Source organism: Diabrotica virgifera, chromosome 2, assembly GCF_917563875.1.
Source record: "Diabrotica virgifera virgifera chromosome 2, PGI_DIABVI_V3a".
Classification (NCBI taxonomy): domain Eukaryota; kingdom Metazoa; phylum Arthropoda; class Insecta; order Coleoptera; family Chrysomelidae; genus Diabrotica; species Diabrotica virgifera.
In genome coordinates, this window is record NC_065444.1 from 196,450,860 (window position 1) to 196,471,313 (window position 20,454).

The 20,454-nt window shown below is 32.8% G+C and overlaps 1 protein-coding gene across 3 annotated transcripts in view; it reads right to left on the bottom strand.

Annotated features, from left to right (window-relative positions):
* Nucleotides 1–328: 328 nt before the first annotated feature.
* The window catches only part of LOC126879756 (uncharacterized), a 56,124-nt gene continuing 35,998 nt past the window's right edge, over nt 329–20,454 (bottom strand). For all 3 annotated transcript variants that reach the window (XM_050642999.1, XM_050642998.1, XM_050642997.1), the window contains one exon: nt 329–668. In XM_050642999.1, coding sequence (XP_050498956.1) covers nt 469–668 — 200 coding nt within the window. In that variant the 3' untranslated portion in view covers nt 329–468. The remainder of the gene's footprint in view (nt 669–20,454) is intronic.

A 20,454-nucleotide genomic window follows, 5' to 3' on the forward strand; every position in this document is an offset into this window, starting at 1 on the left:
ATTACTTGTTTCCCAATTAGAGTAATTACTTAAGAAATGCCACAAATAAATAGCTTCAGAACAATGTCTCTAGGGTGTTTTTTACCTTGAAATTATTTGAAAAATTAAATTTTCAAAATAACAGTTGCCTGCTCGCACTATGGTCATATTGTGTAAACTGAGAGTACTCTAGAATATAGGAGATTTCATAGCTGGCAAGTGCCGTTTGCCGATTGCAATATTGGTTGTCTTGGTTGTCACACTAAATTTTGTTGGGTCAATATTGACCCACCATACCAGTTGAGAGTTAAATCTACATATCGGTTTTTTAAAAATAAATTTGTACTACTCCCTATATATAAAATATATTTTAAATTTCTTTCGTTTATGTATAAACAACTTCCGTCTAAATGACGATAATAACCAACTTATTTATTGTATTTTATAATAAATATAAAAATCCATCCGTAGTTGATTTAAATTCAGACATCAATACAAGTATTGTCTGCTAGAATCCATGGCAACCATGATTAAGTACACCGTTACAAATATAAGACAGCAAGCAACTGTACTAATAACGAATGTTGGATTTTGCCTAAACATCATAAGAAGGAATACCGTGACTATCAGTACAACTGTGGCAAGAAGTGGAATTAATATCAGGGGACTCCATTCTGTATTTTCTTTTCCTACAACAAAAGATAATAATATTAAAAAAATATTACCAACTATAACATATTGATCTTTTTCATAGTAATTTATATCCAAATAAACTTGAAAATAAGCAAAAAGTAATAGTACCTATATAGTGCAGTTACCTTATGGAATAAAACAGTGAGTTATTATTATTTTATTTATTCAAAACATTACAAAGCATTCCGTTTGTAAGGTTAAGTGACGGCCAAAAGGCCAGTTATCAGAACCAGTTTTGGTTCTACAACTGGTCCATAATTACTAATGTGTTTAACAAATCCTTCCAAATGCTTCCTTCAAAGCACCAATTAATTTTATTTAATACGCTGCTTGATACTAATATACAAGAGTACTTAATAGCACTTGGTGAAGTTGTTCATCCACGGAATATTTTAATTTCATCAAGACTATCAAATAACAGAATATGTATTTATCTCTCCAGCGAATCCTTGGTGGAAAAATCTATGTCCGGTCCAGCAGAAATAACAATTAAAGGAGAAAATCTAAAAGCACGAAAATTGATAACTCCGAAAGAAAGACTGTTACTATCAAATGTTTGCCCTTCTATTCCACATATTCTAATAGAGAATGAGTTAACCAGATTAGGTCTTAAATTAATGTCACCTTTAACCTTCCTTAGAATCGGTAGTCAACTTCCAGAATTTCAACACGTCCTCAATTTTAGAAGACAAACTTATATTCGACCACTTGTAGATATAGACCTTCCTTCTTCTTTCTTAATTACATATGAACAAACTTCGTATCGCATATTTTTAAGTTTAGATAAACCTTCGTGTTTTATCTGTAAGAAAACAGATCACATTGCAGCAAATTGTCCAAATCATAATTAACAAATCTTTATTTGCATGATAAAAACAATTAAGCCGTATCTTACAAAAAAAAAGCATGAGAACCAAATGCACTAAATTATTAAACAAAATACTCAAAATGCTAGACGATGCTGATAATCAAGAAAGTCATGGTACAACAAATTCAACTCAAGAAATAAACTAAAATCTTTGATCCGATTCTTCAATGGAATGTTAACGGTTTCTAACCCCCTTTAGAAAGATATCTCTCTCTCCTTAATAATTAATTCTCAAAATTTTTTTGATCAGATAAACACAGTCACTTCTCCTCCCTGGACCTTTCGTCCTACAATATGTGATCTAACTCTTTCTGAATACAATAAGCTTGATACCACCCACGCAACAATTATTCAATCGTTTCTCAACATACTTGCTTGTTTTACAGATCATTGTCATATTTATATAGATTCATCCAAAACTGTTGATGGTGTGAGATCATCAATTAGAGATTCGAACACTATATTACAATTTAAATTTACTCTGCAGAACTATATTCAATTATGCAAGCCCGCATTCATATTCGTACTTAAAAATTTACAAAATCTGTCGTAATTACCGAATCTCTCAAGGCATTACATACGATAGAACAGTTATATACAAGTTATCCTATAGGCATTTTAATAAAAGAACAAGAATTACATTTCCTAAAGAACACGAGGCAGCATGTAGGCTTTATATGGGTTTCATCATACATTGGACTTCAAGGAAACGAAAAAGCAGTTTTTCATAACAGAGAAGCAATACACAGTGCGTTTTCAGTGTTAGTGAACTTAGTGTCTGTTTCCGACTTCAAATCGTTCCTTAAAGGAAAGTGATAAACAAACGGGAAAACACTCAATACCTAACAGTCTAAAAGCAGTCTTAGGACCACACTGCAAGCTTACAATTTATTTGAAAGCATGGGCGTAACCAGGGGGTAGTTTTGGGGGTTATAACCCCCCTTTGGATGTACTTTGAGCTGTATACGCTTAACGCCATTATTATTCCATACCCCCCAGAGACCTTTAAGTAGACGTACACCCCCCTTAGAACCATCCTGGTTACACCTCTGTTTGAAAGATAATAATGATTTAATCAAATTGTAACCACTGTTAACATTTTGTAAATCCCATTTCTAATTTGTAAATTATGATATTGTTACTTACCTGTGAACATATGTAATAATAAAAAATACTATGTATTATGTTTAAGTAATCATGTATTAATTGGGTCGCGGACGTTTCCCCAACTGTCATCAATACGACTAAGTTCACGAGTAACTTTGATACGAGAATTATAAAAGAAATATGCATTGAAATCCAGATCCCGTAATTCGTTAAGCGTGATAAAGTGAGTACAAAGATATATATATTTGTTTCTTTGTAATTACAGCTTCAATTTACCGTACACTTCTCGTAGACTCTGCCGATAAGGTAGAGTCCTGTTGGGGAAAAGTCGCGCGCCCGTATTAATTATAGTACAGCTAATAACCCAAAGTGGTTGATGCTGTTATAAATAAAAAAAAACTTTAACATATTGCCATTTTCTAAATATACAGGGTGGCCGGACTAAAACGAAATAAAGCCATTATCAGAAACTACGACATTATTATTATTATTATCCCGGTTATTTACAGCGTTCTTCGCCTTCCGGTTCCCAGTTTCCACCTTCGTCGGTCGTTCCATTCGCCAGGGTGAAGATTCTTTTCCGACATTGCCTTCTGAATGCCGCATAGCCAGGATTATTTTGGCCTTCCTCTCTTCCTTCTTTCCCTTGGCGTCCATTTTAAAATTTGTTTTGGCAGCCTGTCGTTGTCCATTATTTCTACATGACCATACCAGGTGTTGTCTCCTTTGAATTTCGTCTCTGATGGTTGACTTGACTCCCATTGTATTTCTGATTTGGTCATTTTGTATTCTTTCAAGCCTTAATTTTTTAGCCGATCTTCTCCAGAAGTCCATTTCAGTTTCGCAACAGAAGTTGTCATGTTTCGCATCCATAGCAGGGGCGGCCCGTCGGGGTAGGCAAGGTAGGCCCCGCCTAAACTCTTCAAATATACAATAATATAAATTATTAATATAAATTACGTATTTCAAAATCGATAAATTTTGACACAATACCTACAATAAAGTAACTACTTTTTAATTTCTCTCCGAAATTGTAATTATTGTACGCCCCTTGTAGTAGTAGTATAGGGTGACCAAACGTCCCGAAAAAACGGGATTGTCCCGTTTTTTATCGATTTGTCCCGGTGTCCCGAAAAAGTCTCTCGGGACGCCTAAATGTCCCGTATTTGCGTTGGATTGATTTTATGTATCTGACTACATTTTCCCTCTTTAATTTTTCTTCAATTTCGGCGTTTGCTTTCATTATTGTTTCTCTCTCTCTCTCTCTTGTTACATTGTGGCCCAGTAGGTATTATTTTCATTATTTTTCTTTTAAATTTCAGAAGGCTATCTTTCTATTTTTTGTTAATCGTCGTTGTTTCCATCCCATATGTAACAGCAGGTCCTATATTGGTTTACATTATATTTAGAGTCTTGCTTCTCAGCAGCTTTCTAATCATTCCATATGTTTTCCTTCCTTCCAGAATTCTTTTCTCTGTTCTCTGTTTTTCGGTTTTCCCTATTGTAACTCCCAAGTAGCTGAAGGTATATACAGCTTCAAATTTATGGTTCTGTGTTATTAGATATTTCTGAGTTGTTGTGCCATTCTTCCCTATCGTCATGTATTTTGTTTTGTGCTGGTTTATCTCTAGTCCTATTTCCTTCGCTTCCTTATTTAATTTTACAACTGCTTTTATAATAATCTGCTCTTCGTCTTCGCTATGATGACTAGATCATCTGCATATGCTACTAGTTGAAGTTGATCTGTAATAATGTTTTTGTTTGCAAAGTTTGTCCTCATGATCACTTTCAATATCAGATTAAATGATAGTGTCGGGGAGATAGAGTCACCTTATTTCACGCCTTTGTTTACATTGATCTCCTTAGAAGTTGTTTCGTTGGAACTGATCCTTGCTTTGGTTTTCTTTAGGCTCACTGTTAGCATATAGCATAACATTCTCTAGCTCCTCCATCAGTTTCGTCCGATTGATTGTATCAAAAGCGTTTTTGAAATCTCTAAATATTAAGTGAATTTCTCTGTTATATTTTCTAGATTTTTGAATTATTTGCTTTATTGTTGTGTGGAATATTTAATCGTCGACTTCCCCGGTCTGAACCCGTTCTGGTATTCTCCTAATATCCGTTCAGCGCATTATTTAAGTCTCATGTTTAGTATGTTTGCTAGAATGTTATATGTGATGTTTGATAAAGTTATTGCTCTGTAACACTCCTCCCGATCTCCTTTTTTTATATATAGGTACTATAATATCAGTGTTCCAATCGTCTGGTAGTCTGTTCTGTCCATAATTTGTTGTATTAGCTGGTTTGTTTTTTTATGTAATTCTCTTCCTCCGTATTTTATTAATTCTACTGCTTTTGCATCTTCTTCTGCTACTTTTCCGTTTCCTAGGTTTTTAATATTTGTTTTTGTACTTTTTCTGTGAAAATTTCTTCTTCGTCGTTATCTTCTAGGGCCTTACTTCTTCATCGCAGTGTGTTTTCTCCTTCATAGTGAATAGCATTTTTCCGTAATATTCTTCCCATATTCTGCTGATCTGTTTCTCTTCAAATACGGTTTTTCATTTTTAGGTTTTTTAGTCCTCTTGTTTTGTTTGGTTTAATGCTGAGCTTATTTTTTATTGCTGTGACTTTTTTGTAAAACTGTTTTATTTTATGTTTTTTTTTAATATCCTCCAGCGAAACCAGTCATTTTCTTCTTTTTATTTGTTGAGTTGGCTTTGTTTCTCGCTATTTTGTATTCTTCCCTGTTCTGTTCTGACGGGTTGTTGATCCATGTTTTATTCTGAGTTTTGTAGTATTCTATCTGTTTCGCCGTCTGGATAGTACGTAAATTACATATTCAAAGGTAAATTAAAAAGGATTTATAGGTCCCAAATTAGCTAAAAGACCAATGTAACTTGTGTCTTTCACAAACAATACAAAAAAATTAAGCCATTCCAGTTATGCTACTGCTCCTTGAATTTGTCCCGTTTTTTCAAGTTTATGATTTGGTCACCCTATAGTAGTATTAAGATTCTATATTCATTGGTAGTCGCCTAGAATAGAACAACGATGCAAGAGAATTGATGTGCCATCTCGCTCTGTACGCCAGCTAAAGCCCTTAAGTTCTGGCGGTACTGGGCCATAATTTCCACGAATTTTTTAGTAAGTTACGCACCAGATTTTGGAGCCTACAGGCCATCAGCATAACAAAATCGCTCACATCTCAGTTGATTCTCTTGTGTGTTGTGAAACTATTTTAAATTGTTTTTTTATTTGGGCTGTTAGTAGGTTAAGTATTCAATAAAAATAGGAAGGACAATTTAAATTTGTTTATGAAACGTGAAAAGTGAATAATAAACAGACAAATTTAAGATTTGTCTATTGAAGTGTATTTTAATTTAATAGTAATAATTCACCAACAACAAATAAGTCTGTGAATAGTTTGTTATTGGTAGAATAAAATTTTTCAGTCAATTATATTTTATTTTTATTGTGTTTCAATACAATTTTGATAATTTAAAGTTAAAATGACGAATTTTCTTTTGTTACATTTGATTATACATATATTTAAAATTTAAAGCATGGTTAACTTGTCAATTTATTCGAAGAGTAAATCTTTATTTGAGACAAATAAAATAAGTCATGTTTGACGTTGGTGAAACGTAGGTGTGTTAGTTTTATCTGCCGAATATTTTTTTTCACCGAATAAACTACTATTTGTCGTTGGTGAAACCGCCAATAGTAAAATAAAATGAATATTTTACACGATATAATCTGCAGTTTGAACGAGACGCCTTTTTCAAGTCGCCAAAATCGAGAAAGATTAGAAATTATGTTAATAGCTCGATCTTTACCAAATTTAAAAATTTTATCAACAGATAAGAAGAAAGACAATCGACCATTTTCGAGATCGTTTAAAACAATATGGTATGAAAACCATACATGGTTAAGCGGAAGTTATTTTAAAAATTCACTTCTTTGTTGGCCTTGTTTTTTGCTCTTAAATTTGAAGCAAAATAATGTTTGGATGAGTCAGAGATATTCAGATTTGAAAAATTTATCAGATAGTGTCAAAAAACATGAATCTTTGAAAGAACATTTAAACAATTGCTTAGGTTTAAAACGGTTAGAAAAAAAATAATCAAACGATTGACAGTGCTTTAGCTGGACATATTTCTTTATCTAATAAGTTGTATAATGATACAGTTAGAAAAAATAGAATTTGTGGATACATGTCGCCTACCCGCATACTGAGGTAACGAGCCGCCACTGATTCATAGAGCATTATATGTACTTTTAAATATGGAGTTAAAGATGAGATGTTTTTCGTCAGTTCGACAGTTCTTTTGACCATAACATCGGGTTTAGGCATCCAATCACCTTTTTCCTCTCACGGTCCTTTGCTCTATCTCTTTTTCGGTGCGCCCACTCTTGTTGATTGTTGTTTCCAAAAATATATTCCTCACAGTTCTTGATTGTTTCATGTTCGTTAGCTATTAGATCTTCTTTTTTTGTTTCTACTTATAGAAGGTCAACGGTGGACGGAGCAAACGAGATTTGCTCAGAGTGGACGAGAGAAATCCAATGGTCCCGAAAGCGGAAGAACTGAGTTAAGGTAAGACTAGTCTCTACAGTCCTGAAAGACAACTAGTCTAGAGGAAGAAAACCTTGATCAAAAATTACCCGGTCCTCCTGGAGGGGGTTAAGTCATGGGGCCAGCACCTCCATACTTGTAGAAATCATATAAAAGCTAATAATCCTAGTAGTATGAACTACGACAACATTTCTGAAACACCTAGTGGCAGGTCAATTTTTTATTAAAGATGGACACATTTTTCCGATATTTTCGATTAGTCTACTTTCACCCCTAAGCCAGGGTAAGAATCACTGCAGCATTTTTAATAGCAGTGGAGGTCAAGTAAGATATCATTTGAAAGCACTCGAATGTATAGAGAATACATTCGTTGACAATTCGTTGAATTAGTAATTCTTCTAAAGACACGGATGGTGTTCTATAGATTTTATTTTTTTGGGTTTCTCTATAAAAAATTTAGTGGAAACAAATCTGGTGATCAAGGAGAACATTCGATGCTGCCTCTCCTACCAATGCAATGCGATGGAAAATTTTGATTTAAATATTGACGTAAAGTATAATGCAGAGGAGCACCGGACTATTGAAAAATCAAATGATCCTAATCATATATTGTTGATCAGTTTTAATATTAGTTAAGGCAGTATGTATTTATCACGTCTTGCAGTAATTTCCTATAAACGGTTGTCATAATAATCCTCATTTAGTTCCTGCTCTGAAAGTATTTTATATGAATGGATTTCGTTCGTATTCAAAGTGGCTTGGATGCTAGTTGTATTGATTCTACACTAAGCGCCGGGACAGGTGTAATTTGCTAACATTTTAGGCACCATAAGAGTATATATCTTAAATACCTAGTAGAACCAAAAATAAAACGTATGAGCACTATACCGTCACTTTAGTGGCACATCCGTCGACAGTGGTAGGGTGCATCAAACTTTACACTTATGGACGGGAAAAATACATTAGAGGATACCCGTCCCCACGCTCAGAATTCATTTTTTTTTTATTTTAAGCTCTATATGATTAAAAAATTTGATGACAGACTAAGCGCAATTTCAAATCTGAAAAATCGGAAAAATCTGAAAAAAATTAGAAATATTTTAAAAGGAAAGAATATTTTAGTTCCTGTCCCATTTTGACTTAGAAATATTGAGTTTGATAAAATACACAAAATAAAATTAAAAAAATTAGACCTGCAGCCATCTCAAAAAAAATTATACGCTTTTCTCCAAAAACAAATTTTTTTTAAGGATGTACACCCAATCTAGGGACCTATAAAAAATAATATGTTTTGTGAACAATGCGTGTGAATTTTTTTGGAATTTTAAAATTTATTGCATCCACCCTAAAAAAAATAAAAACGAAAAATCTTTCTTTCATAATTTATTGCCTTATATTAAAATATCTACCGCCAATAGAAATAATATTACCATTGTCGATATTTGGTAAGGGTCAAAGGTAAGGTTGATAAAAATTATGGTGGAACAATATTAGTTTTAAAACAGTATAATTTACTGTGTAGAGTATTTTCAAGACCTTAAGAGTTCAGTAACTGACATCCATGATTGAATAAATAAACTTTTTATTTCGATATATCAAGTTTATCGACTTTTAGAAAATATTTCTTTGTATCGTATCTTTAGAAACTTAGCGCATTGATAAAAAATATATTATTAGGATCATAAGTACTACTATTTAAATAAATTTAATGAAAATATTGTAATAATGAAAATAAATGAAAAAAAGGTATTTTTTATTGAAAAGTACAATTAAACGATTTCATGAATAAATAGTACGAGCATCAAATCTTTGAAAAGGGTAATAAACAAGGGCTAATACTGGCAAGTATATTTTATTTGCTAATTAGTCTAAGTAATGAAGCTTAAAATAGGACGAAACCTCGCAATTTTTACATAATTGATCGATTTGCTTGAAAATTTGAGAATAAGTAGTAGATAGTCCATGGATCAAAATCTATATGATGCCGAAAGGCATTTTACCACGGGGTGGTTGCCATCCCATCTCGGGGGTGAAAATTTTTTATTATATTTTGACCACAAAAGTTGGTAAAAACATTCATTCTAAGCAAAAGATGTTTCATACATTTTTTTGATAAAATTAATAGTTTTCGATTTATTCGCTATCGAAAGTGTTAGTTTTACATCGAAAAAATCAATATTTTTAATAATAAGTTTTCTGCTGAAAGCTGCAAAAGTTTTCGTTTTATCAAAACAACTTTAATTAACAAAAATGTACTTTTCGAAAAAATAAACAAAACCGTGTTTTTTAATTTTCTTTGGGACCAATAGTAATCGAGCTATACTTTATTATATGTTGGCTCTTCCTCGTCAAATGCTAAATATCGTAGTTTCAAAGTCAAAAGACGGGAAAACTATGCATTTTTCGAGGACAACTTGTTTAAACTAATTTAAAGTACTTAAAAATATCTATCTATAGGAATATAAAAAGTCTGTAGCTCAAAAATTAAGTGACTTATAATGAAACGAATGTCAGTTCAGAATTTTTTCAGCGAAAATATGATCGCAAGCAACCCCCTAATCACCACCCTAATTAAAATTAGTCATTAACCTTTTTTTTAGTCTTTTTTATGTATGTTTTATTAATAGGTTCTGAAGTTTGACCCGCTTAGAATTTTGGTTTAAAAAAAATGGAGTTAAAAGCGAATTACGAATTTTTGTAGTGTGGAAAAAATGGTTTTTCTTCAGAATAGCAAGATTAGCATCAGAGATACGAAAAAATTTTTACATAGAAAATTTTAGCTCATTTAATTCCCAAAAATCTGATTTTTAAAAAATTTTTCTAGGGTAGAAATTGAGTGTGCTATTGACAATTAAAACTTGTAATAACATGCAAAAACCACCTTTACCAACCCTTTCAAAGTCACCTTTTTTGCGACTAAGGATTTTAAAAAGATTTAGTGTTAATAGGCTTATATAACTTGTAAAACCCTACAACATTGTTTTTTACCAAACTTTCTAAGATAAAAAATAAAAAGTTACGGTTAAAAAATTAATATATTTTTTTGAAAAAAGAAAAAAAAATTAAAAAACAATTGGAAGCATAATAATGTAAGTTAGCGGCATTGGCCTTATTCATTCTTATTTATTTATAAACTATTAATAGATTCTAGAAGTTTAACTGGCTTAGAATAATAGTATGGTATAGTTAGACCCAAACCCAGACATCCAAAGTGAAAGTTATCCTCCGACACCAAATTGTTCTATATGGTCCACATAATGTTCAGAAAAAAGTCACACCACTTTGAGCGTCGGGTTTGGGGGAGAGCGGGGAGAAATCTGCAAATTCGTAGTTTTTTAGGTTTTTCGTCAATATTTCTAAAACCAAGCGGTTTAGCATGAACAACCCTTCACGCAAAATTGTTCTACATTAAATTTGAAATAAAAAAGGCCCTATGCATAACCCTTCTAAAATGAACGGTTCCAAAGTTACGGAGGTAGTATAGTATAATTGGTCCAAAAAAAGGCCTAACCCAGACATCCAAAGTAAAAGTTTTCCTTCAACACCAAATTGTTCTATATGGTGCACATATTGTTCAGTAAAAAGTTACACCATTTAGAGCGTCCGGTTTGGGGGGAGATGGGGGAGAAGTCGGTAAATTAGTAGTTTTTTTAGGTTTTTCGTCAATATTTCTAAAACTATGCTTTAGTGTAAGGAATGTTCTATAGAAAAATGTTCAACATAAAATTTAAAACAAAAAAGGTTCTATACATTATACAGGGTGTAACAAAAATACAGGTCATAAATTTAATCACATATTTTGGGACCAAAAATAGTTTGATTGAACGTAACTTACCTTAGTACAAATGTGTATATAAAAAAAGTTACCACCCTTTGAAGTTACAAAATGAAAATCGATTTTTTCCAATATATCGAAAACTATTAAAGATTTTTTATTGAAAATGGACATATGGCATTCTTACGACAGTAGCATCTTAAGAAAAAATTATAGTGAAATTTGGACACCCTATAAAAATTTTATGGGGGTTTAGTTCTTTTAAGCTCCTCCAAACTTTTGTGTACGTTCCAATTAAATTATTATTGTAGTACCATTACTTAAACAAAATAATTTTAAAACTTTTTTGGCTCTTAGTACTTTTTCGAAAAGCCAGTTTTTATCGAGATATTTTGAATATTTGTCAAATCCACCACATATTTGTATATGGTTAAGTACGATTATGGAGACTGGGTAATAATATAAAAATTTATGTATGATTTACATTTTTAGGTATATTTTGAACTGTATTAAAAAAGAAGTCATATCTCGATAAAAGTTGCCTTCTCGAAAAAATATTAAGAGGCAAAAAAGTTTTAAAAACATTTTGTTTAACTAATGGTATCGCAGTAATGGTTTAATTGGAGCGTACACAAACATTTGGGGGGTTTAAAGGAACAAAACCCCCATAAAATTTTTATGTAAACATATTAAAAAGAAGCCGCAACTCGATAAAAACTACCTTATCGAAAAAATACTAAGAGCCAAGAAAGTTTTAAAAATATTGAATTTAACTAATGGTACCACAATAATAATTTAATTGGAACGTACAGAAAAGTTTGGGGGGTTTAAGGGAACAAAACCCCCATAAAATTTTTATGGGGAGCACAAATTTCACTATAATTTTTCTTTACGATGCTCCTGCTATAAGAATGCCACATATCCATTTTCAATAAAAAATCTGTAATTGTTTTCGATATATTCGAAAAAATCGATTTTCATTTTGTAACTTCAAAGGGCTATAACTTTTTTTGTTTGCATATTTGTACTAAGGTAAGTTAGGTTCATTCGAACTATTTTTGGTCCCAGAATATGTGATTTAATTTATGACCTGTATTTTTGTTACACCCTGTATAATCAACGGTTCCAGAGTTACGGAGGGTGAAAAGTGGAGGTTTTCGATACTTTTTATATTTACCAATTTCTCCCCCCTCTCCCCCACAAACATATAGAACAATTTGGTGTTGAAGGATAACTTTCACTTTGGATGTCTGGGTTATGCCATCTTTTGGATCAACTATACTACACTATAATTAGTTTTTAAAAAACTGGAGTTAAAAGCGAATAACGAATTTTTGTAGTTTGGTAAAAATGCCATTTCCTTCAGAATAGAAAAATTAGCATTAAAGATACGAAAAAATGTTTCAATATAAAATTGTAGTTTATTTAATTCCCAAGAGCTTCCTATAGAATATTTTTTGCTTAGAATGAATGTTTTTATCAACTTTTGCGGTCAAAATTAAATTAAAAAATTTCCACCCTCGACATGGGGTGGCAACCATCCCCGTGGATTTTGATCCTTGGACTAGCCACTACTTCTTCTCAAATTTTCAAGCAAATCGATCCATTCTTTAAAAATTTCGAGGTGAAAAGCTTCGGTTCCTTGCCTAAATATAGGAAATGCGACTTTGTTACTAAAAATGGACGAATATAATAATAAAATTAAAAAGATATTGTACACTACAAACTGAAAGTTGATATAAAAACTAAAAGAGGAGTGTGTTATCAGCTTTACTATGTATTGGATTACATTAAGCTCAGCGATGGCCGCAAATTCAATGAATAAGTAATTAGACGATCAAAAGTATCAGATGTAATGTAAAAGATGTCCATGTTAAAATGGAAATGGGCAGAACACATAGGAAGAATGGAGGACAATCGGTGAACGAAGCGAATGGAGACCAAGAGCAAATAAGAGAAATAGAGACATACCTCAAACCAGAAAAGGTGATGAAATCAAGCGAATGATTGGTCACGAACGGATGCAAAAAACAACGAATAGAAATGAAGGGGCAAACCTGTGAGGCTTACACCCGACATTGGATGAAATAGCTGTTGATGATGATGATGATGACCTCGTATGAAGGCCTATGGGCAACACCAAATGATCATTAAGAAGTATCGGCTACCACTGTTTAATTATATACAGGGCGAGTTGTGAATTTTTAACTGAAATTTATATTCGTCATAATCTTTGAACCGTAAGTTCGACGTGTCTCATATTTTGGTCAAACGTTAGACTACTTTCACCTAATCAACTGATTTATTTAAACCAGAAAAAAATATTAGGTCCGGTTTAAAAAAATTAGTTTGTTTTGTGAATAGAAACAATTTTACCTTGTATACGGTTTTTGAAAACTAGAATAAGGAATTTTACCAATTAGACAAATTAATAGGCAAATGAAATTGCATATTTTTTCCGACGAGAATTTGTTGGTTTCTTATTTTAATTCATTTTGTTTTCATCAGTAATTGGTTTTGAAAACATTTATTGCATAAAGTTCTGGATCCCGCGTATGAAAAAAAAGTTGATTAATAGCAAGCTGAAAATTTGTTAATAGCTTAAGGGTGTCTAGTCGGATAAACTTTGATATATGAGAACACTGGAACAGGGGCAGTTTTAATTGTGGAACAGGTTAAAAATTTGGAATGGTCAGACCACGAAAACGGCACATTTATTTTATCCGACAGAATAGACTTAAACTCTCCGAACAGAGATTAAACGCTCGTGCAAAAATCAGACTGCTATTTATCACCTGTCATAATTCCTGTCATTTGACATATTCTACATGTTCCACTCATTAAAACGCCCATTTGGTGATAAATAGCAGTCTGATTTTTGCATGAGAGTTTAATCTCTGTTCGGAGAGTTTAAGTCTGTTCTGTCGGACAAAATACATGTGCCGTTTTCGTGGTCTGGCCGTTCCAAATTTTTAACCTGTTCCACAATTAAAACTTCCCCTCTTTCAGTGTTCCCATATATCAAAGTTTGTCCGACTAGACACCCTTAAGCTATTAACAAATTTTCAGCTTGCTATTGATCAACTTTTTTTTCATACGCGGGATCCAGACCTAATACTGCAGCGGTATTGATTTATTTTTTCTGTTTATTATTTCAGTAAAGCAAAAATGTTTTGCTTTTGTATTCTATTTATATCTATTTGCAATAAAATAAAGTAATATGCCCTTTTCTTTTTATGCTTTATTCATATTTATATGCTTCAGCCGTTGTTCTACATTTTGATTTTTCATTCGCAATAGCTCGCTAAATAAAGATTCTACAACCAAAGAAAGGCTGGTATTAAATTATTGTCACCAGTAAATTACTAAACTCCACCATTCCTGAAAAGAGGATTCACTTTATTATGAAGAAATGCAATGGCCCCAGCTACCCACTTTTAGTTCACTGAAATATTTTTAAAGGTACGAGACCTGGCACACGAAAACGAAGTGGAAAAACAAGCAATGGTAATTTATGTTTTTAAATACATAATACGCATCTTTTAAGGTCATCGATATAAGTACATAATATATCTATAATATTATGACATCTCCACGATTCGATTTACTTGTAGGAAAAATTATTTATATATTTAAGATAAAATAATCAAAATAAAATATTAACCATAAGTTATAAAAAACGTGGGGGTAGGCGCAAAATATTGGTCCACTGCTATTTAAACGCATTCATTTTTTTTTCGAATCCTGAGAAAAGCAATAAATATTTTTGAAAAATTTAAACGCAGAATGGAAGATTGCATTATTGCCGAGGGTCTAAAGTCCCTTACAATAAACAAAAAGTTTCTTTTGACTGAAATATTTGAGATTAAGAATCACACTAAATTTTCTCTTTTTCTTTTCACCCCTTTAACTTAATAAAATAAACATTATAGAAGTTTTCAAGGACTTTCGGCCCTCGGTAATAATATAATGTAAACTTTTATTCTGCCTTTAAATTTGTCAATAATAACTATTATTATTTTCAGGATTGAAAAAAAAATGAATGCATTTAAATTAGAGGAATTAGAGCATTAGAGGAAGATTTTGCGCCTACCCCATTATCTAAGGTAAAAATTGCAACTAAAAAAACTATAGTAAATCAAGGTTATTAGACAAGCAATGGATAATTCGAAATACAATAAATCACAAGGAGATAATGAACTAGTTTTCGAATCCGTCAGTAACGGCAGCGAAACTCTGGTTCTCAAAATACAAGAACTTTTTAATTTATGCTTACGAGAAAATGCGATCCCTTTCTAAATTACCGGATCATGGTCTAAATGGAGTAGTTCTGTAACAATTCTCGTATATAAAAAACGAGATAAAGCTGATGTAGAAAATTATCGACCCATTGGCCTGTTAAACCATATGAACAAACTGTTCAAAAGAATCATAACAATTATAACAATATGATTAGATAAAAAAAACTTGTAAAAAATCTCTAGACCAAGCGACCAGAGAGCAAGCGGGATTTTGATAAAAGTTTGGCACCAACGACCACCTACAAACGATAAAACAACTCAATTAAAATTGCATAGGATACAATAGACCTCTGACCTTTGGTATTAGAGTTTATAGATTTATATTCGCAAAATTCCATTCCGACAGAGGGCGCTCAAACCTCAAAGATGGAAGATAACTAAAGGAAAACAATCCAATTTGTCATTTGATTTCGAAGTCGTTAAACGTTGAATATAAATCATGTACACAGGTTTTTTGTCAAAGTAACCACTAAGTTTTACACTAAGACATCTTATATGTTAAAGAAGACTGGAATTAAATGCTTTCATATTAAGCTATCGATATATTATTTGTTCAATTTCTATATAAAAAAAATTAAATTAAAGTAGCCATTACTTTTTATCCTGCTCGATATACACAGTCCAGCAAAAAATCTGGTCCCCGATAATTACACAGTACACAAAATACAGTAGTATTTTGTATTTTGACAACGAAACCCGATTTGGGCTTCGAAACGTTAATAAAATCATTTTTTGGTTAAATTGTGGCTTATTTCCCATTAAAAATAGTTGATTGTAAAAATGACAGAAGGAAATAGCTTCAGATCAACCTTCGATTAGAACTGAGAGTAAGAACTCAGAGATACTACGTGTTTCCGATATTACAATATGAAATTGAAAGCTGTTCACTAAAGTAAGAACACATAAATAAGCTACAGTCATTTGAAATATAGTGTTATAGAAAGGATAATTAGAATAGCATGGACACAGACGAAAACGAACACGGAAATATTGCGATAAATGGGCAAAGAGTACGAAATAATAAAGAGAATAAAAATAAAAAATGAAGAACATTTTTTCTTGTAATTCTGTCAAACGAAGTACAAAAAAAATAAACGAGAAATGAAAATTATATAAAAAGTGACAAGAAAATAGATGGGACACAAATCTTCAAAACTATATGGTCGCCAAAAAAGAAGCGAAAGTAGCAGTAGCAAAGTCTAAGCAGAAGCGTATACAAATCTGTACGATCAATTTGATACCAGAGAAGGCGAAACGAAGATATATAAAATAGCCAAACAGAGAGCAAAGTAAAACAAAATAGTAAAAGATGGTTTTGCTTGCTTTCGATTCAGAGGGATACACAATCGCTGGACAGCTGTTTCTACCATTGCAGGCTTCCTTAACAGCGCTAGCGCGCACACCTCTGAATCGAAAACCAGCTAGCCCATCTATTTAAGGGAAGTTTCAAAGACCATTTAAATCCCTATTGGGACGCAATCCAGCGACATCTCTTAAACAAACTGAAAAGTCTTAGATACAGAATTCACCATAATAATAAAAATTAAAATGGTTAATAGTTATTTAAATCTGAAACTTTTCTTGTTGAAAGTTCTCTCTGGTAGGTACATCCTTAATCTGCGACTTTTACAATTTATAAGACAGCAGACGACTAATATAGAAAACAAAAAGTTTTAGGTTTAATTAGGTTTAAATAACTATTTACCATTTTAATTTTTATTATAATGGTGAATTTAGAATCTGAGACTATTCAGTTTAAGAGATGTCGCTGGATTGCGTTCCAATGGGGATTTCAATGATCTTTGAAATTTCCCTTAAATAGATGGGCTAGCTGATTTTCGATTCAGAGGTGTGCACGCTGGCGCTGTTGAGGAAGCTTGCAATGGCAGAAATAGCTGTCCAGCGATTTTACATCCCTCTGAATCGAAACAAGCAAAACCATCTGTTACTTCTCTATCTTTACTCAGACTTGAGTAATATGAATTTTTTTTCTGTCCTTTTCCTAGACGAATGAAAACGGAATATGACTGCATATAGTAGAGTCCTTTTTGTTTTCTATATTCTTTGTCGGCTGTCTTATAAATTGCAAAAGTCGCAAATTAAGGATGTACCAGAAAGAAATTTTCAACAAGAAATGTTTCAGATTTAACAATAGAAGCACCAGAGCGGTCATTTTGACTGCTTTCTATTTTTGACCCTCTGTATTACTTACTCCTAGTTGTTTTAGAAAGTTGATAATTTATGACTTTTCCTAGATCTATTTAAGGATTATAATTCCTCCTTTACAGGTACTTAGTGAAATTACTTTTTGAGATGTGTTAATATATACCTAGAAGCACCAGGGCGGTCATTTTGACTGCTTTCTATTTTTGACCCTCTGTATTACTACTTTTCATAGTTATAGGTCTGGATCCCGCGTATGAATAAAAAGTTAATTAATAGCAAGCTGAAAATTTGTTAATAGCTTAAGGGTGTCTAGTCGGACAAACTTTGATATATGGGAACACTGGAACAGGGGAAGTTTTAATTGTGGAACAGGTTAAAAGTTTGGAACGGTCAGACCACGAAAACGGCCCATGTATTTTGTCCGACAGAACAGACTTAAACTCTCCGAACAGAGATTAAACTCTCATGCAAAAATCAGACCGCTATTTATTACCAAATGGGCGTTTTAATGAGTGGAACATGTAGAATATGTCAAATGACAGGAATTATGACAGGTGATAAATAGCAGTCTGATTTTTGCATGAGAGTTTAATCTCTGTTCGGAGAGTTTAAGTCTGTTCTGTCGGACAAAATACATGTGCCGTTTTCGTGGTCTGACCGTTCCAAATTTTTAACCTGTTCCACAATTAAAACTTCCCCTGTTCCAGTGTTCCCATACATCAAAGTTTATCCGACTAGACATCCTTAAGCTATTACCAAATTTTCAGCTTGCTATTAATCAATTTTTTTTTCATACGCGGGATCCAAACCTATTATTGTAGAAACTTAATATTTTATGACTTTGCTACATATATTTAAGGATTACATTTACAGGTAGATACTTAGTGTACCTAATTACTTTTTGAGTATGTTGATGTCTACCTAGAAAAAATGCGGTCCTTTTTACGGAGGAGAAGTGTCAGATCAGAGCGATAATCAACAGGTAAATTTGCACTTGCGTCGGCAATATGGAACCTATTTACAGAGAATTGTATATTTTGCTATACCTACAACTAACTAAAATATATCTATCGACGAACAGCTTTTTCCCACAAAGGCAAGATGTCACTTCACTTAGTAGGTACATGGCGTATAAACCCAATACGTTTGGAATCAAATTCTGGCTTACAGCTAATGCCTAGACCAAATATTTATTGCACGGATTTCCTTACCTACGGAAAGATTTACCAGACAATTAACTTCTAGGGGAACATGTAATTAGACGTCTAATGGGCCCATTTATGAAATGTCAGACACATAAAAAGAATTACGAAAGAAGGCTTTCAGCAGTACTGGAACAATAAGCCGAGCAAGAAAGGACATTTCTCCGTCAAAAAAAAAAACGAAAAGATGGAATTCTACAAATCAAAAATTTTCGTACACGAAGACTTGAGCTAACCAGGGAAACCAGGTGAACCAGAGAAAAATGATAAAAAAATCTTCTAGCGCTGAGTTATCTATACTCAAACAATATTGAAATAGGCATAGATAAAAAGAAGAAACCTGAAGCCATTACCTACTACAATCACACAAAATACGGAGTAGACGTTCTAGATCAGATGGTCATACAGTGTTCAACCAAATCAGCTTCAAGAAGATGGCCGTTGCAGACTTTTTTTAATATCTTAGATATGGTAGGAATAAATGCTTGGATTGAACAATCCAAGAATTGCGACAAGATCATTTGACTAAGAGCAGGACAACATCAACGGATAAAAATCAGAGATACAACACCTCAATCAAATAATAAACGTAGGCAGTGACAAAAGCTACAGTATCTCGGACATGTGATGCGGAGCGAGAAGTATGGCATCCTGCGACTCATAATGCAAGGAGAGGGAGATGGCAGAAGAAGCATCGGAAGAAGACGAATTTCATGGCTGAGGAACCTGAGAGAATGGTTTGGATGCAGCTCAAAACAACTATTTAGAGTTACTGACCCAAAAATTAAAATAGCTATGACGATAGCCAACGTCCGTAGCGGAGATAGCACCTGAAGAAGAAGAAGTGGCAAACAGGGAACTGCGACAAAAATAAAACATGTGAAATTTGTCATATATATACCTATGTAAAAAATGTGTGTGTAGGTATTGTACAAGCCAAATTAAAAAAATTTGCTACTGCATAAATTGTGCTTAAATAATTAAATAATTTATTTAAATTAACTAAATATGTCTTTTATTAGTTGGTATTAATTAAATATAGGTTTTTTCAAGTAAAAAAGGATACGAAAACGACTGGCGATAGAAAATTCTAATACCCGTATTCTTGACCGCTCCGGTGCTTCTAGGTATGTAAAAATGTTGGTGCTTCTAGTGTTAAATAACTATTTACCATTTTAATTTTTATTATAATGGTGAATTCTGCAAAGATTTTATTCAGATTAGATGTATCCGAGATGAAAATATTAAAATACTAATTCACGAAAAGGATGTCAAAAACACATGTAGAGAATAGGTACTTTGACAGTATATTAAATGAAGAATTTGACAGACAGCCAGTGGAGTTAACGGAGACAGTAACAGCAATGGTCACCAAAGTAACAAATGGGGAAGTGGCTCCAGCGCTCCAAAAAATAACGAAAGGGACAGCAGTTGGACCAGATGATATTCCTGGGGAAATACCTACAGAGTATTAGGAAAGACACGAACAAGTTGGCTAACAGGTTTTTAGTTAAAATAATTATGGAAGTTGGACAAATGGCAAACGAATGACAAACGTGTCTACGACAACAAAGGAGATATACAACAATGTACAAACTACAGATGTGTCAACACGCATGGGATAATGAACATAGAGTTCAGTGGAGAGATTCAAGTATAGTCCTGAAAGAATCAGATAGTAAAAAGAGAAAAATCAAAGAAGCGGCTCTAATTATGCTAAATGAAACCAATTGTGTCGCAAATTCCTCGGTAGAATGCAGTAGGATGTGGTTACCCATACTGAAAGA